Source organism: Penicillium chrysogenum, assembly GCF_028827035.1.
Source record: "Penicillium chrysogenum strain IBT 35668 chromosome Unknown utg000004l_segment0_segment0, whole genome shotgun sequence".
NCBI lineage: Eukaryota > Fungi > Ascomycota > Eurotiomycetes > Eurotiales > Aspergillaceae > Penicillium > Penicillium chrysogenum.
Window position 1 is genome coordinate 3,230,492 of NW_026622752.1, and position 24,845 is coordinate 3,255,336.

The following is a 24,845-nucleotide window of genomic DNA, read 5'->3' on the forward strand; positions in this document are numbered from 1 at the left end:
AATTGCCAATGACAGGAGTATTCCACATAGTAGCAATAGAACCAATCTACCGTGAATATCAAAACAGCAAATGGGTATTTTAATAGCTTGCTAATGAGCACAAAACGTCCTCACATTAAGCCGCGATACATATTATGATACATCACGACTGTTTGCTCAAGGCACCTCTGGCCAAGTCATCGATGCGACGGGAATACAAGTCCATAAAGTGCATAACGGGGTCACCAAAGACCACTCCTCGGAGCTCAGGATCTGTTATCCCGCAGGCATCTACATTTTCGCGCGGTGGCAGTGCAGGAGGTCCACCAGGGACGGGTGGCGCTGTAAACACAGGACGGCCACTCAACTGGTCTCGCGGACGAAGAAGAACAAGCCGACCAGCCAGCGACAGATCTGAAGATGGGGTTCTCCAATAGATAGGAGCAGATCTTTTCTTCCTGTCATACAAGGCTAGTAGTGACCCCGGTGCGGGGGAAACATATAGATCTAGCAACGAGAGAAAGTAGCCCTTGTCGGCACGGGATACCGGGTCACCCTCGTTGATGAAAGCGAAGAAGATGGACTTTGATGCCCGGGCAGCGGGAGACGGCTGCAACGGATGCAGAGATATGGGCGGAGCACCAAATGTAACACAGTGAATGTGCTTAAAGCAGCCGCGGAGATGAGTGAGTTCGGATTGCACGATCGGCGATTCGGATAGGAGATGTAGGTATAGCAAGCTGGCGACGGCACCGCCCGCGGAGTGGCCCGTGAAGACTAGCGAATACGACATGCGTGAGGGATCTTCTTCGAGTAGATTACGCAGTCGGGCTGCGACGGGGGCAACCATCTTTCGGGCCACAGATAAGAACCCTGAGTGACAGCAGTTGGATGGGTCGTCTAGAAAGCCTGTGGGTGGAGTTGGCGCTGTATGAACGTTCACGGCCCAGTCCAGGAAACTCTGTGTACCACGTATGGCGAAGACAATCGTGTTCATGTCGTCGATTGGTAGTGACTTGACCACCATGGCTTTGGTACCATGTAGCCAGTCTGAATTCACATATGAATGCCGTTCATGGCCGGAGGGTTTGTCGTAGACCCGGCGCGAGTACTTGGCTGCGAGTTGAAGGAGGGGATAAGTGGGAGGATAGCTTAATGCGAGATCAGCAAGTTGACCCAAATAGTACCTGAATGTTGACGGCCCTTACAATTTCAGTGGTGTTAAATGGGGTGGTAATCGCGAATTGGCATATAGATACACCTTGGAAAAGTAATCCACAGACCCTGTTGGCTTCTTCTTCTCTTTTCGCTGTGATCGGCGATCTCTCCTCTCGTCTGATTGGAAAGGAATTGTACACGCAGCAACTATTGTCACTAATGAGTATCATCCCGATGATATGTCGGAAGTATACCACTTACTCAGTTCATTCTCTCTCCCACAAAACGAACCCAGGTCGATCGAGGTGATGACTTGATCTAATAACCGCGATGTAGCCTCCTTGACGTTTGCACCACCACCTAAACTCTGATGGACCAAATTCTCGAGATCGTGAATCGTGGCATTGGTCTTTTCGACTGTATGCGATACTAAGCTGGTCATTGATTGGTTCAGACTCGTACATGATGTCCATTTTGAAAGTTTCGGTGGTTGAGAGTTCCATGGCGGACTGTTTTGAGCACTTCCTGGGGAAGGATGGAGTGACTGTGATGCTGGCTGAGGCTGTAGATAAACCGTAGACATTGTCATGTTTGGATTATATGGGGCTGTAGGTGTGCGAAATGTGTTAAATGTGTTGACTGAGTATGTCCCCATTGGCGACGCATACGGATGATGGACATGTTTCTGTGGTGCCGCGACTACGCCCTCTCGTTGATTGGGACGCGGTGGCTTTGGCGGGGGTTTTGGAGATGAGGATCTCTTTGAACGACTCGAACGGCCAAAGGCCATGATGTATATCCCAACTCAGTCTGTGGAATGCGTCGAATGTGTGGGGTGCCCTCAATATGGCTATCCCATACATGAAATTCCAAGAGCCCCGGTCCTTGTCCGTATATCGGATATAAGCCAAAAAGAAGGACAAGGATGCAGGAGTTATGCAGGTCACGCCGAAGACGCTCATTCAGGCGGGTTTCCCATCGATTTGGGGGCCGTTCGGGGCCGTCGATAGGCTCGGTTAGAAAAGTACGAGCACAGCCCCAGTCACGGCGCCTCCACCGCGAATACGATCGCATGTGAAAAAAAAGCTTGGATTTCAGCTGAGAGTATCATTTTGTTGATCTTTTGACGTCATGAGACTTGGAATACATATGTAATAGCGAAACTGAACCTCGGCACATATAACAAGTATAAAAACCAGAAAAGAGATAAAAACAATGATAGACCAAGTCCAGAAACTATACAACCATCTACGCTGAAGGGAGAGCGGATTCTTAGTTTGTTCTGACTTTACATTGAGTCATTTCCTTACTGGCTTTCTTCAAGGGCAATGTCGAGCCTAATTGCCTGGGATGGAGGCCATGCAGCATCAATACCTATGCCAGTTGAAGTACACATGTAATTATTCTAGTGGCTATCTTCCCAGCTCTGCCTGTAACATGCATGAGGAATTCAAGACGATAGTCGTTGGCTAATCTGTTCACGATACGTTGACCATCGCTAGCTGCGATGTCTGTAGCAAGGATCTTTGTACTTGAAGTGCGACATTGCCAACATGGGGGGATGAGGGTAGGGCAAAAGGAAATGGGTCTTGTATTTCTGTTTCTTACCTCCTAGAGGTAGTTGTATGTAAAAAAAGGGTATAAAGAACCGGTCTAGCCATAAAATCATAACATTCAATCCACATAATGACCCATCCAGTCATCGTGTCTCGTGAATAATAATGATGAGTGAAAAAAAAAAAAAAAAGACATAAGAGAAAAGGTATGTGAGTCAAGAAATAAAGGGGAAGAATGAACGAACAATAGAGAAGGCGAGAAAAGGGGAGAAAGGAGAAAGGAAGTAAAAAGAACAACACTCAGGACAAAAAGGCACATGGGAGACCGGCTCTATGGCACTTCTTTGTCGCCTCGTTTCAGACCACCAGGCACATCGATAGCATCACGCACCCAATCCATAGCAGCAATCTCATCAAGGGTCTTGCGTTTTGTGTTGCGCTTGAGAAGACCCTCCACGCAGTCACGGGCCCCTTCAAGTCCTTTGCCCTTCTCAGGATCCCATTCCTCGTCCTCGTCGGCATATCTATACCAGGCCCATTCGCAACGTGCGATACGATGCGGAGTCCGGGCACGAAGCTTGGCAGGGTCTCCTCGAGTGCCAGGCAGAACATCGAAGGGTAACCGATTCTCCATGATAGCATAGAGTAGAACACCGAGTGCCCAAGCGTCGGTGGAGCGACCGTCGTAAGCCTGACCCATCAGAATCTCGGGAGCTGCGTAGTCTTCACTGCCACATCGGGTCTGCAGAAGTGGGCTCTCGGGTGGTTCGGGAATACGTCGTGACAGGCCGAGATCACTGAGGGTGACCACAGCGCGGTCATAGGTACGCCAGTCTTGCACATCATCCATGACATGAGCGGGCATAGTAAGTAGAACATCTAGAGAGATGGTCAGTATGAGGTCTGCAGTATCTTGGCAAACAACGCTGGCTCACTTTCTAACTTAATGTCCCGGTGAACGATGTAATTCCCATGCAGATAACGCACGGCATCAACCAATTCCGCAAAAATTCGTCGGATCAAATCCACGGACATACGAGGGGCTCCTGACGTGGCAAACTCGAATAAATCTCCACCAGGACAATAGTCCAAAACCAACAAAGCACGCTTTTCGTCGCTGCCGAATGCTTTCAGTTGCACAAGGGACGGATGGTTGACCGACTTCAAGATTTCTACTTCGCGTTTGAGTGATACCTCCAGTCGGCCCTCGTCCGCGCCTCCAGCGGGTCCATGTTCGATGATTTTGACGGCGACCAGCTTTTGGTTGTTGACAAAACCGTGGAATGTGCCAGCTCCATCACCATCCGGCGACAAAGGCATGTCGGGAATAGGTTCCACACGTGCTGCCAGACTGACCTGACTGAACGTACCCTGTCCCAATGCCCGGACTTTCTGGTAAATACGGGCCTGCTCCGTGCGGACCGACCGGACGGAATATATCTCCTGTGGCGTGGAGAGAGGGGCAGGGTGACGGATGACGGGGTCATTGTCACTATATCCACCACCACTGCTGCGAGGCGGGCTGGGCGGACGAATGGTCGGCAATGCGATACCTCGGTGGACAGCGAGATATTGCTCACGATGAAGTCCATTGGACTTTGAATCTATGCTTGACGACGAGGCAATGCCGAGTCCGGCATTTCCTGACACTGCAATCGGACGGGGAGGAACAGACACCCGGCCGGGTGGTGCATAGTCACTCAAACTGCGGTTCCGAGAATGGGAATGCTTTGAGGATGAGTCGCGGCGACGCAAATGGTTCACAGATGACTCTTCCCCTTGGCCATCAATGCCAGTGTATGGTTTGGCGCGCGAGCGGGGCGTGGCGGGTGGCCCAAGCCCTTGTGATGAATCGCTCAGGCGAAGGCTGGAACCGTTGCGCGACGTTATTGACGAAGAACGAGACAACGACGGTAAATCAGCTCTCCGCCACGGCGACGCTCCTCCAATTGGCGACGGCAATGGAGTTATGTCACCCATCGCATTCAATTGGGGTGAGGACATGATGGATGCCGGGGACAAAGAGCCTGCACTGTATATAGGCGGTGCGATGAGGGCACGAAGACTCGGAGTACGGTGTGGATAACTTCCGGGCAAACTGGCCGACGCATAAGGATCGGAGTCTCGCGAGCTAGATGGTCGAATACTGGGTAGGTCGGTGCGAATCTGAAGAGATGGTAGTGGCGACTCGGGATTAAGTATGGAAGGTACGAGGTCGTCTACCAAAAGAGGGCCGTTCACCTCCTCTTTCTTTGTATTTTCATTGTCGCTTGCATCTTGAAACATGGATGACATGGTCGATAGACCGGACTCGTGTATCATTTATCGAAAAGGTGTTGAGGGGGGAGGATGACTCGAACGCAAACGGAAGGCCGGAAGCGTTAAGTTCTATCCTCCGGGGTGTGGGGGGGTCAGAGTCACCAGATATAAAACGGCCGAAGATAAGAGTCTTGGAACCCCCAGCTAAGCCTCCAGGCCTAAATGGCCTTAGCGTGGGAAGACCCGTTAAGGGTCACCTCTCTACTCCGTAGGTATAGCGGAAGCTCAAAGCGCATGCAAGATAGATTATAAAGGGGAACAGAAGAAAAGGGGGAAATGAAGGACCAAGAGTAAATTCAATTAGAAAGGAAGGAAAAGCGACATGGCTGGGCGATGCAGCGAAAAGAAGGAAAAAAAAAAAAAAACAAGAAATCACCTGGGCAGGATTAATCGGGGCTAGTCAGCTGACGATCCTAATATGGTTAGCTCCCCATGTGTTCCCCGCAGTGTTTACTTGAGTTTATACTGCAATTTTAATATGGTAAGTATGGAGATATCAGGTATAATAGAAGATGGGGGATCATTTTATTAAATTTCGTATCAACCTATACATTTTAGAGTAATCCCATTCGACCTGACCTTGGTATATATCTTTTCAAGTATGTCTTTATACTGCGACGACCGAAGATGTTTGCTCCGATTGTAGTTCCCAAAAGGGAAGGTGATATGTCTATCATCTGCACTTTCCTGGGCCTCAGGCCTCAGGTATAGATTATACCTCGTAGTTAGTAACATGGTATCTTGTCCAGACTGAAGATCATTTCTACACTCTCTACATAGTACGCTCTACATGTCATTCCCTTTCATACATACCTCAATGTTCAACCCTTGCTCTCCGGCGCACGATAGTCTGGCGGGGTCAAAGGGACCAAACGCGTCCTGTGCGCCACTATACCTAATTTTAGCCTTCGCGGTGGCTTGCCCCCGAACCCAAAATCGTTGGGTATGTGATCCTCCGCCTTGGCATACTGGCTGTATGCTGTATGACGACGCTCAAATGTACTAAACCTTTTTGAGGTTGTCAAATTCTGACTCGGCAAATATAAAATGATAAACCCATTCTCCATTCCTGGGAGTTGACGTGGCCCGCATCCCGTTATGGCCCATTCTCCGGATAAATCAGCCGCATAATGTCGCTTCGGCCATCTTTGCGGCTTCGGCGGGAGAGGCGTCGAACAGCAAGGGGCACTATGTACATCCGTTCAATGAATTGAAGGGGTGATACGGCGGGTTCCAAAGTTAGTGGGGGAAATTTTCAGGGTTTTTGGGGTTGAAGATCCCTGCAGTCTCTCCACCATCGAGGCCAAACTACTCCGTACGGAGTACAGATAAAGACCATCCCAGGAGACAGAGACTTCCATGGTTCCGAACAAAGTCGTCGATTAGCGCCGTGTCGTGCATCTCAACACTGTGCCCATTTGCTGGTTGAAGAAGTGGCTGGGAAGGGATCGGCACGTACGAACCCGACCGCGGTGGGGCTCGACTTGCTGAACCCTGACCTTCAGCCAAAGAAGGACGTGATCTGATATCAAATATCGATCGATATCAAGGGCACAGAATGCATTGGCTTTTGGGGTGTCCTTATAATTTGCCAAGTGATTATCTACGAACTCTTTATATTCATCTGCGCAAATCATGCTTCTCTAACTCGGATGTTTGCAGACGGATCGAACTAGAATTCTACCCCGCATGTCGATCGCAGTCACTCACATCGCAGACCTCATATCTACGTCGATTGCGAGTCTTTTCTCGCACAGTCTGGTTTCACGTCGTCCCCCATTTCTCCGCGCCCTACTCGGGGGGAGTGCTGAATCTGGCAGCTGCAGTAGTGACAGCAATATTCTTGTTTATTATGTCGTGGTTTGCCTCCGGGCCTGCTCTTGGGACTGATTCCATGCCGACGAATAACAGATAAAGGGTTCTAACCAGTTTCATAGACAGGCGAACGAACATACACCACACCTTCGTATCGGCCAGATATGGATTGACCAATTTTAGCTCATTGTATGGAAGCTATTTACCTCGTGTAGGCGATGAGGCTACAGACCACTTTTAAAACTTGCTCGGATCCCCCATGAGGGCTTGCACAATTCGCTCCACCCAGAAGGGTGTACAAATCATTTATGGGTATGAATAATGGCTCGCGCTCCGTCCTCGTAAGGCTATGCCTCCTGTCATCGATGGTGTTGAGCAAACCTGAGCTTCTGTTGCATCAGCGGTGTCTTAGTTTGTTAGGTATTCTGCTTGGTGAACTTTGGGATTTGAAAGCGCTGGCTCATACTTGTAGGGCTGGTAGGCAGTATTCCTTCTTGGTTACTTCGTCCCCGCTCAATTCTCCTGGTGCTGTTGCTAGCCCTGCTGAACGCACTGGCCATTCTGTGACGAAGTGGATATATTTTACAACGCAGTAATTGTTTTACTGATAGGTTGCAGGGTTTAATAAAAATGCTCCTGATTTCGATTAAGGATTTGAAACACCGAAAGTTCATTAAGTTCATATGTACGGAGTACTCACCTATCCCTGGAGGTACCTCGACTCTGGGAAACGGTCCGAGTATCCACTTTTGGACTCCACATGGCTTAGCTTGTCCCAAGGCTTTTCTGTGGGCCCCGGGTATTTATAGACGTACCATCCCATCGGGGCCCTCAGCGCAGCGCTACCTATTAGATGGTTTACACCTGAAGAAAGATTGTTGCCCTAGACCCAATAGACCATATCAAGTTGGCTTCCGGTATCTCTATCTATATTCAAACAAGCATGAAGTCAAAGTCAGCTTCCCTTGCAATATCCTGCCACTGTATATCGACGTGCGGTCCAGCCGCTGCCCGCCGGTTCCACAGTGCTTGAACGATTTCACATAATACATTGATACTCTGGATTCCGTGCCGACTTTTCCGGTGAAAGAATGCCAACATTCGATCTTGCAGGTCAGGCCGCTCACAGTCAGCCGCAACCACAAAACTTGCCCAGTTATAGGGACAGCCACCCTTGTCACGCGTGAGCGCATCGACGGATTCAAGCTCCTGTATTGCTTTCTCAATCAGATCCTGTACATCATACAAGGCTGCGCCACGCAAACTGCGACGGAAGTATACAATCGTCGCGTAGTAGAATGAGTTCAGAGCGTGTTGGACGATGATCGATCCCGCGGCGTCTGGGTTGGACAGGGATGGGAAGTTCAGGTAGAGCTGAAGTTCGAGCCGGTCTAGTTCTTCGATGGACAACGGTGTGCGGGACTCAACAAGCGAGGTAATTTGAGCGAGGCATTGGACCAGTGGTGTTGTGACTCCATGTGATCGTTCTAGGTAGTTATGTAAATGGGAGGGGCCATTGAGGAGCGACATGAGCCGTCCAGGCACAGGAAGACTGCATAGTGACGAAAGGGACAAGTAACTTTGGATCAATTTAGCAGCAGTCGGACTTCGAATCCAGTCGCCATGGACCTCGTTCTCCAGGAGACGAAGGCATCCAGAGACGTGTGCTCTCCATCGGCTGCGGCGACCGGACATAGCTTCAGCCGTGATACAAGTGAGGACAGCGGCTAACGTGGGCTCATCTAGGCAGCTAGCCCGCTGTAGGCTTCCTCGCAAATGACGGAGAGCCAGCTGGTCATGGTGGACGGCGATGGAGTGGTATCGCGCATCGTGGCGGAGGTGAGAGAGACTGAAGGCGGAGGAGGCACAAATGGCGTGGAAGATTGATAGATGGATGTTCGGCTCTGTTGGGGAGGCATCGAGACCTTTCAGGGCCAGAGGCAGGAACACTGTCCGGCAGGCGTTGTCCGGGGTGTCGATTAGGAGCATGTTTCCGCTGAGAAAAACAACCCAGTGATGGACGAGCTCTGTCTCTGGTCTTGGAAAAACTAATGGACTCATGGAATCCCAGAGGGAGATCTCAGTGCCATGTCTCTGGATATTTGATACAGATCTGCCGTGGTTGCTCTGACCTGACAGCTTATTTGGGGGTTTTTTATGATTAAGGACATGAGGAATTGCGTTGATGGAGATGTCATCAACCCGATTGTTAGGCATCGGTAATACCGGGCAGGAATCCTCGTGGAATCCAGACGTGGATGGTGCGACGGCAGATGATAATTCACCCGAGGTTGCTCTCGGTGAAGCAGCCAGTTCGCTATCTCTGTCGCCAACTGACGAGTTAATCAAATCCAACGAAATACGCTGTGTATCTTCCGCATTTGGGGTTAAAGGTGCATCCTCCAAGTTGGGGAGATTAGGGTGGCCTGAATCTTGCATCTCAGGGCTTGAAGAAACGGAGAACACCGAGAATGGTCCCCGTTGTTGGGCACAGTCGTCCGCCGAACATCCATCCAGCTCAACCAGCAGTGCGGTGACAGCGGCAGATGACAACCCGTGGTCCGCATCTGGTAGTGGGGATCGCAACTGGCGCCGATGAGAGCGGCCCCCGGGGGGTTTGAGACCATCCTAGGCGCAAACCATACCCCTTACACACCCAACCATTCCGCTGGCACCGCCGACAGTGAGGGTGTTCTTCGTCGCATTTGACTCGACGGTCTCGACAAGTCCAACATCCAGTGAAAGTCTTAGTGCGTTGTTTTGTGACTTTCGCATTATTTGACGATATATCTGGCATTGCCAAGGATCTGGAGGAGGGTGAAGGCTGTGGCATGGGTGAACAAAATTATTCCCCATTTGCCCGTCGGCAATTGCCGGTCCCTGATCGACGCCACATGAGCGCGGAAGTTGGCGGCAAAGATTTTGGAAAGACAGCTTAGTGCTCTCGTGCCAGTAAATACAGCTGCGTTTAGACATATTTACTTATGTATAAGGAGGATGGGTTTACACTCGTGGTCATTTACTACACGCATGTAACGCATGTAATTCAAGTGATATATATGGATGTTTCCGTGAGCCAAATCTCGGATTTATTACTTCTTCACTAGATTGGATTGACCCGAAATTTTCACATGAAGTTTGCAAAGCGTCAAAGTAATATCGTGTCTTTTCCTAACTGGGAGTTCAATGTTTTCACATCGAAGAAAACTCCTTCATCCAATCTTCCCCTGTTAGCTCGTCCTATTCGCCGCATGAGTTTCCGTTATATGGCTACAAAGCGCAGTAGAATGCATAGCTAGGCCTTTTGCAGAGCTCCGCGATAAATTTGATATGGTTGCAAGTGTACGGCAAAAGTGAGATAATCTCGACACTATCCCATTCCGAGCAGATGGAGGGAATATCACGTCCTCGCCCGCAGAGCATTGGAAGAACTATCAAGTTCCGCTGCCTTGGTGAAGAGGTCAAATGCATAGAAACTTCCCTTTCCTTTTTATCTTTGGTCTGTAGCCCATGTGTAGTATCTGGTTGGAATGGTGGTGCCATTTCCCATCCATCCAGACTGGTTGTTAGCACAACATTTCGATGGCAGACAATGCGGTAAGTCTATCCCTATGAGATTAGCAATGACCGTAGGGCGGCATGAACTTCCATAACCGGGAGCCGGGCGAGATACCACGGGGCAATACAAAGACAATAGGAAGTTGCCTAAGAAGCTTTCCACGAGCCAGTAGCCCGAGACACACCGTCATAGTCATGTTGCATTGAAATGAATGTCCAAGCCCACCGAATATTGTTTGGTTTCTCCGCTGAAATGTCAGTTGGAATGTGAAGTTCACTTATTAATCTGAAAGTGCGAGAAATTGTCTATTGGAAGTCACTGGCAGCATTAGAATACGTAACTGACAGGCACTCACAAGCGCCATAGTCAATGAGTCGCAGATATGCAAGAGACTTTTCTATGTACACAGAACAAATACAAAGTACAAACCCAGTTGCACATCCCATTCCCAACCCACGCATAAATGCGAAACATGAAGCTTGAAGCGCCGGAGTGAAGAGACCCACAGGGGGAAAAAAAAAAATAGTTGTAATACATCGCAGGTGGAAAGACAAAGCGAGGCGGCTAATCGTCAACCGCCAATGTCGTTTAAGTGTGGCGTGGAGGGTATGGAGTATTGGATAACCGAGAAGCGGAGTAGGATAAAACTGGCCATGCTAGCAATCTAGAAGAAGGCCTTTCGCGTAACCTGTAGAGTCGCAGTTAGCAAATGTCGCACGAAACATCAGAACAATATACATACAGCCCAAGCACCAGCAATGGAAGCCACAATGCCGCCAGAGATCACCATAGGCTTAATTCCACGTGTGCTCTTGAAGACCATGCCGCTCAATGCGCCGGCCACGATGCTGTTAGACGCATCGTGCTTGCCTCGCACATATCCGAGGCTCGAGTTGAATCCGTTGTAAACCATAGCCACAACACCGGCCGAGTTTCCGAGGAACGGACCGCGACGGGTGACCGAGTTGAGTACACCGTTAAGACGAATTTTCGGTGCTGCCGTAGGTGGCGTCTTCTTCAATCCTTCTACAAGTCCCCAGACGCCTCCAGTAGTGAGCGCAACGAGATAGGTAGTGCCGGCACCGTAACAAAGATCGTCTGACCATCCACGGGATGGCAAGACTGATCGCGAGCCGGGGAGTTCATCGAGGGCAGTGTCGTCAAGGGAGAGGTAGTCGAGGGCATCTTGGTTCAGACCAGCCAGGGGATGGAGGCGAGAAGGATCGGGAATAGCGACCTCGGAGAGGAAGGATGTGGCATCTTGCGCGGTTGAAGGGTCGAAGGCATCGGGCCCGGTTTGCTTGCGGCCGCTGAGGGAGTCCCAGATGGACATTGTGAAAAGAGGTATGGAAAGATAGAGGATAGAAGATAAAATTACAATAACCTAAGGAGAACCTTGGAGGGCAAGGGCGGATGACTGGAGAAGAAGTGATGACCCTGGGTTCGCAGCTCCACTGGCATCGGAACAGCAAAAACTTCGGTCCCGTGACTTCCGGCGATCGAACGGAGAAGAGTTTGGCCGAAGGAGATACGCTTTACCCGATAGGGCATCCCACTTTTATGACTTTGCGGCCTGAGGCATCGCGGGGAGCATAAAAATTTAACGGGGAAGACCTTTCACGCGAACCGTTATCCAAGATACCGAGGGTGATATAATTGGGGGTCTGACTGTTGATTCAAGTCAGGTGCGCCGAGTTGTATCAACTGAAATGGACGACCTTGCGCAGAAAGTGCAATTGTACTCGGAGAAAACTCTCCGAGATATAGCGAAAGGCCCATTGGTGAAATTAACACTGACATGCCAAGACACTGAGTAAGTGAAGCGTATGTTCGACTTTATATGTAAGAATAAATTGTACTAATATTGTCAAAAGAAAGGTCAATCGGGTATGGCAGTCGTTGGTTCAGACGTTATCGACAGCATCTATCTCGCCACCTCATTCTGCAGAGGCATGCAATGCTACATCTGCTTTCATTGATGCTGCGACAAAGTCACAATGTGATACCACTCGACAATTGATTTTCTCGCAGGAAACGTGGTTGTCAATCTTCGATATTTGTCTGACTCGATATGAAGACGCCAAGCCAAAGCCGATTAAGAAACTCCTTGCCTCTATTACTACCATCCTAGCTAAAAGTCACCAAGGAACGACAAGAGCAGAACTTCAAACTGCAATTATCGATGCCATCATTCCTAGTATTGTGGTTGGGGAGCCTCAATCACGACTGAAGGGGTGCCTTGTGTTTTTGGAGACATTCATCAGAAGGGATGCCCTGCTACCCAGCGAGTTTATCCCATTGACTCGCCAGTGGCTTTTGAAAAACACAGATAAATGGGCAACTCTCTTCGCCAAAGATCATGAAGCTCTTTCTCTAGGGGAAACAGGTCCCGCTTTTGACACTACATCTGGCAGCCTGTCCGATGAATTAGCAGCAAGGATGTTTGTTCTGGGGCTCTTGATCCAAACCAACAACAGAACGATGGCCGTGCCAGCTGGTAACTTGCTGGCAATCTTGATCCAGAAGATGAAGCCTGAAACCTCACCGGAAAAGCTGTCAGCAATGTGGGTAATGCCAGTGAGACGCATGGTCTTACAAAACATGGAAGGGTTGGAAGATTTGTCCAATAGGCTCCTGCAACCTCTATTCAGCATTGACCCCAATGGCTTTAAGACCTTCCTTGACACCCTCCCAGTCAAGAGCCTTCTCAAAGGTGATATGACCGATGCGCCTGAGGCAGAGTATATGGTACTTTTCGCCGCTCTACAGATCGGCAAGAAAATTAACTTGGTTCATGAAGATTGTGAGTAGCTGTGTCCACCTGGATTCGTTCGCAATTTGCTAATATGCATAGATATTTTTAACGTTGGCAAAATGAAACTCGACGAAAATGAAGTTTTGGTCATGAAGAGCGACGTGATCGGCAACTTTCTCTTGCATCGCGAGGCGAATATTCGTATAGCGGCCCTCTCGCTGCTGATCACGGCATTTTCCACTGTAAAACCATTTACGGTGGGGGCTACGAATGTTATCCTTCGAGGACTACCCTCGATGCATGCTGAATCCGACGCATATACTCGAGGGGAAATTCTGAGTCTGACACGCAAATTCTTTGTTCGTCTGAGGGGTGGCATTGTCAAAGATGAAGATGTTGCCTTGAAGACAGACGAAACAGCCAACAAGCCAGCCCAAGGCCAGGCCAGAAATGAAACTGAAACCACAGAGTTCCTAAGGGCATACCTTAAGCTATTGGGTAATGATTTGCGCCTGGCAGCCTCATATCCGCGCCATATCACAGCTCTCAAAGCTCTAAAGCTCTTGCTGGACTCTGGCCTTGATCCACGGATAGAGGCCAAGCTTCAAAAATCAGAGATGGAAAATATTTGGAAAGTCCATGTCGAAGTGTTTGATTCTCAACTACTCCGATTATTGATCGATCTCCTGCTAGATCCATTCGAGGAAGTGCGACAAACAGCGCTTTCGATCCTGAGTTTGTGCCCGCCAGAGATTCTGCTCAACGGCTTGCACGGCAAGACAGATCAGCAGTCGGCCGTAGGCATGCGGTTGACAGATGCAATTATCCGAGCGGAAAGCCTGGCAAGTAACACGAGCAGGGCTGATCATGCTGATACTGTTGCTCGTCTGTACCGCATCATCTTTTGCGCAGCCCTGCCAGCCAACTCCGGTCAACCGGTTTCTGATTGGTGGACAACCAAGGCATCAGTAATCGACACAATTTTGAAAAAGCTTGAGGAACGTCTCCTAGATTCAAAGACCGTTTTTTACTCCGCTATGCGCGAGGCGCCACTTCATGGATATACGTCCGGCCTTAGGTATGTTGTCTTGGTCCGTACATGAGGCGATATGTTGATTAAAGTTCCAGGTATATTGTCCTTATGCCAAGCTTCCACTCCCTGGTATCTGACGGGTCGGGATCCGCTGCTTGGAGGTCTATCCATGACCGCATTGTTTCAATTTGCGATAAGATCTGGATTGAGGCGAAGCCTCTGCTGTGCGTCGACTCACCCGAAGGTCACTCGGATGAGCCCATTGAGGATCTCAACGTGGGACCAAAGGACGCCCTTTCATATTCCTGGCGATCTCTTCGCGAAGCAAGGTAAATTCGATCCCTTTGTTAACTATGCATCGTCGCTGACTGGAGTAGCCTTTTGCTCCATGCCACTATGGTAAACACCAGTTACGGACCAAGCGGTAGTGACGGACTCAATTTGGCGGATTTTGCAAAAATTGGAGGCGTCAGCTTCACACAGCTGGCTGAACTGCGCCATAGAGGTGCATTTTCCAACGTCTCACAGACATTTGCAACCTGCTGTCAACGATGCAGCTCCTCAAAGGATCCATCAATCCGAGAACTCCCTAGGAACTGGTACCAGGAAGCTAAGTCGACTATATTTGGCTCGGCATCTCAGCTCACCCGTCGGTCAGCTGGCCTGCCTGCGTTGGTGACAGGAATTGTTGGCTCTGATCCCGGAACGCCATTCTTCAACGAGGCCATTAATGAACTCCACGAGATTTCATCCCTTGCCGTGGAGTATGACAAAGAGAAGCAGTACTTGGAACTGCCCCAGGTTCATGCAATGAATTGCCTGAAAGATATCTTCACCAACGCGAAGCTTGGCCCCCATACCGAGCCATTCATAATGAAAGCACTGACACTGTCCGCCGAACGCCTAGGGTCTCCAATCTGGGCCCTTCGTAATTCAGGACTGATGCTCTTCCGTGCCCTTCTCACAAAAATGTGTCGGGTCATTCCAGGCGCTGGGCCTGGTTTTGGAGGAAACTCTGGCTCAGAACCAGGGTCCCGGATAACATTCCCCAAGTACCCTGGTCTGCTTGAACTGCTCTCTGGTCTTCTCACGACGACGCAGGGTGAAGCAGCGGAGGGCACTGAAATTATTACCGAGCGTGTGTTCCCTGCACTGGAACTCGTTGGTGACAAAGTCCCCAGCTTGGATGATCCCACTGATGAGATGCTACGTGGATTGGTTCTTGAGCACCTGAGCAGCCCGGTTTGGGGTGTTAGAGAGCATGCGGCCCGTGTATATGCGTCATTGCTCACTCGACAAAATATCCCGGAAGATTTGCGCACGCTTATTATGCGTCCGTCAAAGATCACCGAAAATTATGTTCATGGCGTTGCTTTATGTGTGCGATATGCCCTTCGTCGATACTCCTTCACCACCGATGATTTCTGGACGTGTGAGTGCACTGAACACTGCCCATTCTTACTCGAGCTAACTATTTGGCAGCGCACTTGGATGTACTTTTCACGACATTGCGCACCGTATTGGAATTTCTGTTCCGTGCTGGGAAATCGCCGACGGTAGCAAGTGAGCTTGTTGAAATTCTGAACGGCACCCTGGAGCGGGCAATCCAAGCACAGAATGAACGTAAGTGGACATATTTGGATTCATCTGGGCAGAAAGAACCGAACTAACGATCTGTAGATCAAGTTATTTCCTTTATCGATGAGATGTTCCAGGTTCACGACCTCGACGGGATTTTGAGATTTGCTTTTGACGCTTCTCAGGCAGGATGGAACCTTTCAAGCACTAACCGAGCATCTGCCCTCCTGAGAAGAGCGCTTGCTTGGTGCACTACGTTGAAGATGCTTACCTCACAACAGTGGGAAGAGCTCCCGGCATTCTTCATTGGAGTATCGCAATTCGATGCAGATGTCGCTCGTTGGATTATGGAACAGCTCCATGAGTCACTTGGCGAAGACAAGAGGTACCGACAGCCCTTGGCTGGCTTGTATTCATCTGTGATATTGGGGGATAGTCAAGCCGATGTGAAAACAACGGCTGCATCCAATTTGGCTTCTATTGCGGAGAGCGTAATATCATCCCAGTTCGATTCTGTGTCAAGCATTGGCCTTCCATGGGATGCTATTGCAAGCAGCTTCCGCCCTGAAACAGACATCACAGCCTGGAACCGAGAGGCAACAGATGCTGAGCTCCGACTTCGAGGCTGTCTACTGGCAATTCGGTCATCCGTTGATCAGGCAGCTTCATCCTCATTTGAAGGCGATGTCCACAGTTGGACTATCAAACTTCGCTCTGCCTTGAGCGAGGAGACGGTGAGTTTCTGAAGGCACATTTGAATTGAGTCACTCTAATCATTTTCGTTTCCCAGGAATTCACAACCCGTTTTGCTGCAGCCGTATCCGTTGGCAGCTTTTCGCGGGCTGTTAGATCACCTGGTTCCCAGCCACGCGTGGATGGAATGCTACTAGATGTCTATCTGATCTTGTATGACATGCTCAACGATGACGACGATGAAATTCGTGATGTGGCTGCATCAGCAGCCTCTTGGATTTTGTCATACTCGTCCGTCTCACCTGACGCCGATGTGACCCTAGCACCTCTCAATGCAAGTGCCCTGCTTGCCGACTTCATTATCGATAACTATTCGGATTCCGCACTGCTCGGACAACGGGTTCTTCGATATTTGACTGGCCAAGAGCCAAGGGTCAGTGGATCTGACGAACGCAGTCATTTAGTCGCTGTGTCAGACCAGATCGCAGAGCATCGCCAAGATAGTACCGTCCTCTTCGTGGAGGAGAAGCAGAATCTGTTTATCGATGATGTGCGTGAGGTCGAGCTTTGGTCGCGAGCTCTGTTGCGGTTGACTCCCACGGCGTACGCTAAGCTGTCGTTGGATGAAATGTCTGCCTGGGCCTTTGACGGGTTAAAATATCTCTGTTCCCTGGCTGGCCCTGAGAAAGAGCCAGATGGACTTCTTGGTTGGGTCTCGAAGCCTGAGATATTCACCCTCGGCCTCCGGGTTATTGCCATATCGTCTGCTCTAGGCTCACAAGTCTTCCCAGTCCCAGGGAGTCTGCGAGTGCAGCCAACAGCCTTCCGGGGATCGCTCGAATCCCTCTTGGTCGCAGGCAAATCATCATCAGTCCATGGGGATTGGTTGTCAAGGATCCAGAGAGCATTAGAAATGTGAGCTATAATGTGAATTGAAAGTGAAAGGATAACGTATATAAATCAGGTAGAATATTGAAGAATATCTCGTTTGCCATGTTTGCGAGTCTGCTCTTTCCCTATTTCCTCACTTTGCCTTGTCTTTCCTCTTCTCTTTACCTTCACATCATGTCGAGATAGATAATCCTATAAAACGCCTTCAATCCATCCCAGCCTCTACAGTTTTCAAGCTCCTCACCCTCCTCATTCTCTTGCACTCTGCGCTATTTTATCATTATCACACGCGCACCACGCAAATATTCACTTCCTGCTCTCCAGCTGCATGACTCCAAACCCACCACTTTAGACCATTCTTTCTCCGCCCTGTTGCACCATGCGGGACAATATTCTAGTCGCCGTCCTTCTGTCGGTCACGTTCGTCACTCCAGTCTTCGCATGGTTGTTCTACCTTTGGTATCGATCACATGTGACCCAAATGCACCAAGAAGGCCAAGTCTTCAACAGAAGGAACCGAGATCGTGCCCAGGCCAATTACGAACCCACGAACGGAGCCCAAAACCCCATATTTGGACCGTACTTTACCCCTCGTGGGTGGGTTCGGCCAAAGACCCGAGGATCATCCCATGTCCTGCGTCCGCCACAGTATGTTCACACCCGGCAGCCCGTATTTACCGGTAACCCGAATTCTGACCAACCCTTCCAAGGCCCAAACCAAGCGAGCTCGCGTAGTCCCCAGCGGCCGAACCAGCAGCCGAACCCATTATCCAAACGGCAGCAAAGGAAACAACGAGCGCTACAAAACAAACAGAAACAGCAACAACAAAATCAGAATGAGCAACCGAGCAAACAGAACCGACAAAACCGGCGCAAACAGAAGTTCAAGAACCAAGGCCAGAACAGCCAGAAGTCCCCTAATGCCCATTCCCCCAATCCCCAGGGTGCACAAAACGAGCAACATCATCGATGGGGGATTACCGAAGGCCAAAATTACCAAACCAGCAACCATAGTGGTGATGGCTGGGGAAATGATGAAGGTCCACAAGATAATCAACACAGCGCTAGGCAGAGCGAGAACAATGACCGTTGGGGCAGCAATGTCAACTATGATCAAGGAGGGTTGAGAAATGGTGGATCAATTTCCCCACGACGAGGCTCACTAGACATTCACAATAGCCCACGGGAAAAGAGCTCTCATTGGGGAGATCAACATGATGATCACAGACACAGCGATGGAAGACGGGACAGTAATGAACAACAGCAGCATCGTCATCATGGATGGCCCAACAGTCGCCCTGCCTCCCCAGATCAAGCTTCAAGAAGCGAAGCAGCTTTCGGGGGTGGTTGGGGTCAGAGTGACCATGGCCGACAGGGAACTAGCTACCCACGGAGTAATCATTCCATCGAAGACCATAACCGCTACCGTGGAAGGGACTATGACCGTACGAAGAGTTACAAGAAACACAAAGGCGACCGTCATACGTCTCCGGAGCGAAATTCAAGAACCGAAGCGGATACCGGCGGTGGTTGGGGGCAGAGTGGCAGCGGCACACGGCAAAACAGCCCATCACGGAGCAACCATCCCAATGAATACCATAGCCGCTACTCTGGATTGGGGGATGATGATACGAAGAGTTACAAGAAAAGGAAAGGTAGCCGCTATGGGTCCCCGGAGCGAAAGTCGAGAGGCCGACCAAGCCCCAGCCGTGACCGGGGCAACAAAAGCCGCAACAGATCCAGGTCCAACTCCTGGGAACGTGAAGAAGCACACCGTAGCGGTGGCAGTCCAACTTGGGGGCAAGACAGCAATGTACACCGGGATAAAAAGAAGAAAAAGGAGCGCTGGGAGATTGAATTGGAGGAAAATGCGAAGAGGTGTCGTAGTCGAAGCCCCTCGCGGGAACGCTCGGTTACAGGATGGGACAAGCACAGCCAGCGTTCCCACTGGAAAGAGACACAAAAATGGTGAATTCACAGTCTTTTCCGGGTGGATTGGAGGGATTTTTCCAGGAATTATGAATTTGCGTTCATCCACACATGTTACATTTGCAGTCGATGATTTTATCACCTGTTACCTCGAACAATCTATATGTTATAGATGAACTAAAGACTTTCATGCATTTTGACCGTTCAAACAGTAAAGGTAGTGAGAATTGCAAGTGATATATCCATGGCTATAACATCAATGAAATCAATGAAATCGAACTAAGTGAGATGACTCAAGTCAACAAAGAGGATCACTACAGTTGTAGCCAACACTCCACGTGGCCAAAGACTTAGGGCTATCCAAACAAAGAATCCCTCGGTCTTTATATTTCCACCATCGTCCACTTCTCTCTCTCCTTTAAACTTACGATCCCACATATCTGCCATGGAGATCAACACAGACCCCAAATTTGACATAACGGAGTTTAAAGATAATCCTCTCCTTTTCACGGAGGAAGGGATTCAGAGGTATTGTCGGGGTGGGTTTCACCCTGTCAGTCTCGGTGACGAATTCAACAATGGCCGGTACACAGTGCACCACAAGTTAGGCTTTGGTGAATCCTGCACAGTGTGGCTTGCAGAGGATAAGCAGTACGCTTCTTCTTCTTCTTATTCCCAAAATACACACAGAAGCTAATCTCATCAAGACCAAGCTATATGTGGCCTTCTCACGGTCCTTGGGTCGCTTTGAAGATATTAGCCGCGCACATCAAGGAGCCGAGGGAAATTCGGAACCTGCGATATTTGAAAGAAAAGACAAGAGACTACCCCTCCAGTCATGGTATCGCTAACTTGCTTGACACCTTTCTGGTCGTTGGCCCGAACGGAACGCATCATTGCTTGGTATTTGCATCCTTCGGTCCCACCATTGAATTGATTCAACAGTCCTTTATTGACTTCAATAACTACGGTCATTATCTCGAATTAGCCAATACTGAGTTCAGTAACTCGGCTCATTGTGACGCAATGGAAGCTTCGACTATACATCGAATTGCGCAGAAGGTTTTGGCGGCCGTGAAACAGATGCAACGCTTGGAAATGTGTCACGGAGGTGAGTTCGTGTTTCCCATGAACAGTCCAAACTCAAGTGAAGAGTTGCGGCGTATTGGCATGTTACTTACATGGCAGTAGGTATCAGTGGTTCACACATTATCATCGACTATACGTCTAGGTTAGCGTGTACCTCTAGAGAAGGATTCTTTGAGATTCTCGGATCGCCGCAGGCGGTCCCTTTAGAGCGCCGTGACGGGATGCTCGTGGATTACGGGCTTCCAAAAGAGCTGATAGAAACTGCCAAATGGCCAGGATATGCCGAGAGCATTTCGGATAGCGCCTGTCTCATTGGCTTTGGAAAGAGTTTCCTCCGCGGAGAGGAACCTGATAACCTCAAGCAACCAGTGCATCTTCGATGCCCCGAATCTATTATGGGGGACAAGGTCGACTATCGTCTTGATCTGTGGCATACAGGGTGCTTCGTACGTCTTCATAATTAACTGCGGTTCAAATGACTTCTACTAAACTAGGCGCGATAGCTATATCAACTTGCAACCCTGGAACCTCCGTTCCCTATTCCCCTCAGTGATTATGAATACATAAGGAGCATGATTGGGTTTGTGGAAGACTTACCGACGGAGTGGGAGTCAAAGCTAGACGAGCTACGATTGGTTTCCGAGCAAACCTCCGCACTGGAAAAAGCCCAGGCTATAGAAAAACAAACAGCAGACTTAACAGCCACTGCGGACACACATGCAGAAGCCCCAACGTCGGCAGATGCTCTAGCGTCAGTCCAAGAGGGTCCAGCAGGGGAAGAATCCGTAGCCAAAGGCATATCAATCCAAGGTCAGCATATTATTTCTACTCCACAGGAAGAACACTTTTAATACAACACTTAGTGCCGCGCCTAAAGGACGCTTTTATCAAAAAGGCAAGTGACCCGACAATGGCTCGCTTGCTGCCGATAATTGACTGGCTGCTACGGTTCCGACCGTCCGATCGCTTGCCACTCCATGCGCAGACAACGCCAACGGACGAGATACCTGAGGTTCAGGAGGCCTCTGAGCAGCCGCAATTTGAGGCCCCAGAAGATGCTTCGGGCTTGCCAGGGAATCATGAGCAACAACAACTGCCAGACCAAGATGAAGTAACAAACTCACCGGATGAGCAGGGCCACCAACCGCAAGACCTATCTCACATATCTCAGAGTCCTCGGCAGGTACAACCAAAGACCCCAGCAGGGTTATCTGAGCCACTTTGCAGTGGTGAACTACAGCAGCCACAGGTTTCGGAGGTTTGTCAAATTGCTGAGACAGCCCAGTCCGAGGCGACGCAAACAGGGACATCGGATCTACTGAGCGATCTTCATGGACATCAGTCGGCTTCACCTGAAATATCTAAGGATATTGAAGAAAATCTGAAAGTAGCGGGCGGGTCATCGGACCTACTCCACAACCAGGAAGAACTGCAGCCGGAGGTACCCGATGTTTGTCAAGACACCAATAAAGCCCAGTCAGAGGTGCAAACAGGGGCGTTGGACCTGTTGAGTGATAATCATGGGCATCAGCCGGCGTCGCCTGATATCTCTAAGAATCTTGCACAAGAACAACTGGAAGTAGCAGATGGAACACCATGTCTACTCCAGAGCCAGGGAGAACCGCAGCCGGAGTCAGAGATTCCTGATTGTTCGATGCAGTCACAGCGAAAGACTATAGAGGATGCAGCAGAATTCTTGATGGACAGTCGACCACAAGAGCCCGGAGGTCGCAAGAGATTTCGTTCACGCCTAGAAGGGTTGCTAAATCATGGATGGAGGCCATGGAAGAGGCGCCGGAACTCTTAGGGGATATTGCGCAGCCTAGGAGACCAGATGGAAATATACGAAGAAACTTTGTATGAGATGGAAATAGGACGTGTCGGCTGATGAATATGGGCTGGGATATATGATTTTCGTTGTAACGCATGTACTTTTGGTTTTAGATTAGAACGGCGCATCACCCATTTCCAGCCTTCGGCGTGTACAATGAGCCGGGTAGTACATTTACCTAAACTGAGTCTCATTAGACTATACTCTATCAGGTTCATACTCGCAACATTGGAGCATATTTTCTTTGACTTTCATAAATATGGCAGAACCAGTGAGATTGTATTCGCTTTCGCGGAAAGATATGTATTGGCAAGGTAAATCACAATTCACACCACGACTATCAAATATACGGATATTAAAGAGTTGTATATCCCAGAACCTGTACGCCACATAATGCAGACGGAAGTTTGAACAGAACGGGTGATGCGTATAAGCAATGGAGTCGCGAGGGGGTGATGAAAACAGGTCTATCAGCGCAAAAGAATGACGACGCGACTGTGCCAAGTATGTTCGCAAGCGAGAACGCGGAGATGTGCAGAATTCGAGATCCGTTCTCGAAAGAAAAGGGATGAGGTGAACGCGGATGCAGAAAGGGGCGGACTTTGTTCGAGATTAATTTCGGATGTTTATAGTTGTGAAACGGAAATTCGAGGATGGATAGTGAAATGCATGACGTGCGAAAGGGAGATCAGGCCTGAGCGACGGGCCATCCGTCAACATATTTGAGAGGATTAAATCCAAGGAAGGCGTCCTGCGATTGCATGTGTTAGATCAGATCTCGATGACGTTCGCGCGTACGGTGCAAGGGGTAACGAAGGAGGATCGACAGGGGCGCAGGAACCACGACAATCGTGGTCCACAAACCTGCCAATAGTGAAGTGTGAGCTCACCTGGAATGCAAGACCAACGCTCGTGTTCACTGTGATGAGGTCAGTATAAAGTTGAAAAATAGGGGTCTAGGGGTAAACGCACAGTAGTGGTAGTAGAGCACATCGGTATCGCCATCACGGAGCACAGCTTGCCCGCCTGGGCCATAGGTCTCTCCGTTCGAGCCGTAAACAAGTTCACCGCCGCCTTTGACGAGATCCTTGCCGGACTTGTCTGTGAACGGCCCTCGGGGACTCTGCGAGCGTCCGACACGGATGGAATATCTGAAGTACGTGAGTACGAAGCAATAAGTCACTGGGCCAGCAAGACTCACTCTTGACCAGCGGGTGGCAGGTTGTCTTCCTTCAGATTACAGCAGAATCCATGGCTAAACCAGAGATAGTACCATCCATCGTTGTAGGAAATGTAAGCACCTTCAATGGGATGGGGACCGCTCGGGTCACCGCAAATGTTGTTGGCCATCCGATTCGGCATGCCGAGAGAGTCCGGCTCCCACGCCAGCTGCCGCGCATCGGGTTCCGTAGTGCTGGCTGGAGAGAGCAGGTCATTGCTCAGCGGGATTTGGAAAATTCCATTCCAGTAGCTTCCATAAGTCAAATAAGCATGTCCATCGGGAGTGACTAACGTGCTGGGGTCAATTGCATTTGACTTGGTGTAAGGATAGATGTCCGATCCATTACCCGTGCCGGTCTCGATGACAGCGCCATGATCATACCAGTTGCCCGGACCGGGAGAGTTAGAGGTGGCCACGCCAATGGCACTGTCGCGGCAACCGGCCTTACTGACACTGTAATAGCAATAGTATGTGCCGTCGACAACGATGACGTCCGGGGCCCAGGGCACGGCACGATCACCTTTCGGGATCACACTCTTGGCATCCAGCACGCTTCCGACACGCTTCCACGGGCCGGCCATACTAGGCGCAGTGTGGATGAAGATGTGTTCGCCGACATGGTAAAGATAATATTCATCGCCCACGCGGAGAATAGAAGGATCATGTGTATGTTGCTGTGTCTGACGAGAAGGAGGAAAGCGGCTTACAGCCTGGTCATTTCCGAGATCTTGCAGCTTCTGGCCATTCGCAAAGTTCTGGTCTCTTTTGATACTCAAGGCCAGACCGATGGAGAAGAAGCATACTAAGGCGAGGAAGGAAAGCATTCTAACCCAGCGTCGAGGGAATTTCCAAAAAGACCGATGTCGAAATTCATCGCGATGGCCAGACGGCGACATCGACCGTGATAAGTGCCCGGCCCTGGCGATCATCATGATGGATCCAGGCACTCATCGTTTTCGGTCGACGCACGGCGTTGTCACCCTAGTAGGGTGGAGTTGGTGATGCAGGACACAGAGGGGTGAAGGAACCGCGACACGGTCCACTGGTTACTCAATCGAGGCCCACAATTGGACATGCCTGCAGGGTTTTCGGAATGCCTGGAGAGAATACGGAGTAAGTTGTGTGGGAGATACAGATGGGTAGTTCGTCTTGGCGTGATGGAAGCGGAAGGATTCGTGGAAGGATTCGTGGCACAAATGATAGACACGATAGATCACTGTCAGACCCAACTACTCTATCCTAGACAATATTCAGCTCCGATATTGTATGTAACTTTGTACATTAGTGAACTTGAGACAAGCAAGGGAGATGTCTGACTTTTGAAATCGATCGGCTGCAGTGTCGATCTCCCTTTCAAGTCACGGGGAATTGATGGGTCTACGGAGTACATGACATCGGAATGTGGCCTTTACCTTGCAAACATATTCAGCTTCAAGGA

At 49.8% G+C, this 24,845-nt stretch overlaps 8 protein-coding genes across 8 annotated transcripts; 3 read left to right on the plus strand and 5 right to left on the minus strand.

The window, feature by feature from the left end:
- Window positions 1-142: 142 nt before the first annotated feature.
- On the minus strand, window positions 143-1,927 carry N7489_007191 (lipase family protein; the record flags this gene model as incomplete). The annotated part of the gene is made up of 3 exons (XM_056712941.1): window positions 143-1,130; window positions 1,188-1,344; window positions 1,399-1,927. 3 exons carry the CDS (start codon window positions 1,925-1,927, stop codon window positions 143-145), a joined length of 1,674 nt encoding a protein of 557 aa, XP_056566656.1.
- Window positions 1,928-3,024: 1,097 nt separating this feature from the next.
- N7489_007192 (putative protein kinase) lies at window positions 3,025-5,015 on the minus strand (the record flags this gene model as incomplete). The annotated part of the gene is made up of 2 exons (XM_056712942.1): window positions 3,025-3,572; window positions 3,629-5,015. The coding sequence occupies 2 exons, from the start codon at window positions 5,013-5,015 to the stop codon at window positions 3,025-3,027; spliced, it is 1,935 nt and encodes a 644-aa protein (XP_056566657.1).
- A 2,745-nt stretch (window positions 5,016-7,760) lies between these two features.
- N7489_007193 (uncharacterized protein) lies at window positions 7,761-9,602 on the minus strand (the record flags this gene model as incomplete). The annotated part of the gene is made up of 2 exons (XM_056712943.1): window positions 7,761-9,455; window positions 9,480-9,602. 2 exons carry the CDS (start codon window positions 9,600-9,602, stop codon window positions 7,761-7,763), a joined length of 1,818 nt encoding a protein of 605 aa, XP_056566658.1.
- A 1,132-nt stretch (window positions 9,603-10,734) lies between these two features.
- Window positions 10,735-11,719, minus strand: N7489_007194 (protein transporter TIM23; the record flags this gene model as incomplete). The annotated part of the gene is made up of 2 exons (XM_056712944.1): window positions 10,735-11,074; window positions 11,129-11,719. 2 exons carry the CDS (start codon window positions 11,717-11,719, stop codon window positions 11,051-11,053), a joined length of 615 nt encoding a protein of 204 aa, XP_056566659.1. The 3' UTR covers window positions 10,735-11,050.
- A 376-nt stretch (window positions 11,720-12,095) lies between these two features.
- On the plus strand, window positions 12,096-17,364 carry N7489_007195 (uncharacterized protein; the record flags this gene model as incomplete). Its single annotated transcript, XM_056712945.1, has 8 exons — window positions 12,096-12,199; window positions 12,261-13,189; window positions 13,241-14,219; window positions 14,270-14,503; window positions 14,552-15,606; window positions 15,657-15,797; window positions 15,855-16,486; window positions 16,543-17,364. 8 exons carry the CDS (start codon window positions 12,096-12,098, stop codon window positions 17,362-17,364), a joined length of 4,896 nt encoding a protein of 1,631 aa, XP_056566660.1.
- Window positions 17,365-17,715: 351 nt separating this feature from the next.
- Window positions 17,716-19,308, plus strand: N7489_007196 (uncharacterized protein; the record flags this gene model as incomplete). Its single annotated transcript, XM_056712946.1, has 1 exon — window positions 17,716-19,308. One exon carries the CDS (start codon window positions 17,716-17,718, stop codon window positions 19,306-19,308), a length of 1,593 nt encoding a protein of 530 aa, XP_056566661.1.
- Window positions 19,309-19,710: 402 nt separating this feature from the next.
- Window positions 19,711-22,161, plus strand: N7489_007197 (uncharacterized protein; the record flags this gene model as incomplete). The annotated part of the gene is made up of 5 exons (XM_056712947.1): window positions 19,711-19,916; window positions 19,973-20,452; window positions 20,515-20,800; window positions 20,858-21,164; window positions 21,218-22,161. The coding sequence occupies 5 exons, from the start codon at window positions 19,711-19,713 to the stop codon at window positions 22,159-22,161; spliced, it is 2,223 nt and encodes a 740-aa protein (XP_056566662.1).
- A 712-nt stretch (window positions 22,162-22,873) lies between these two features.
- On the minus strand, window positions 22,874-24,339 carry N7489_007198 (putative endo-arabinanase; the record flags this gene model as incomplete). The annotated part of the gene is made up of 4 exons (XM_056712948.1): window positions 22,874-22,936; window positions 23,076-23,104; window positions 23,158-23,336; window positions 23,387-24,339. The coding sequence occupies 4 exons, from the start codon at window positions 24,337-24,339 to the stop codon at window positions 22,874-22,876; spliced, it is 1,224 nt and encodes a 407-aa protein (XP_056566663.1).
- Between the last annotated feature and the right edge of the window lie 506 nt (window positions 24,340-24,845).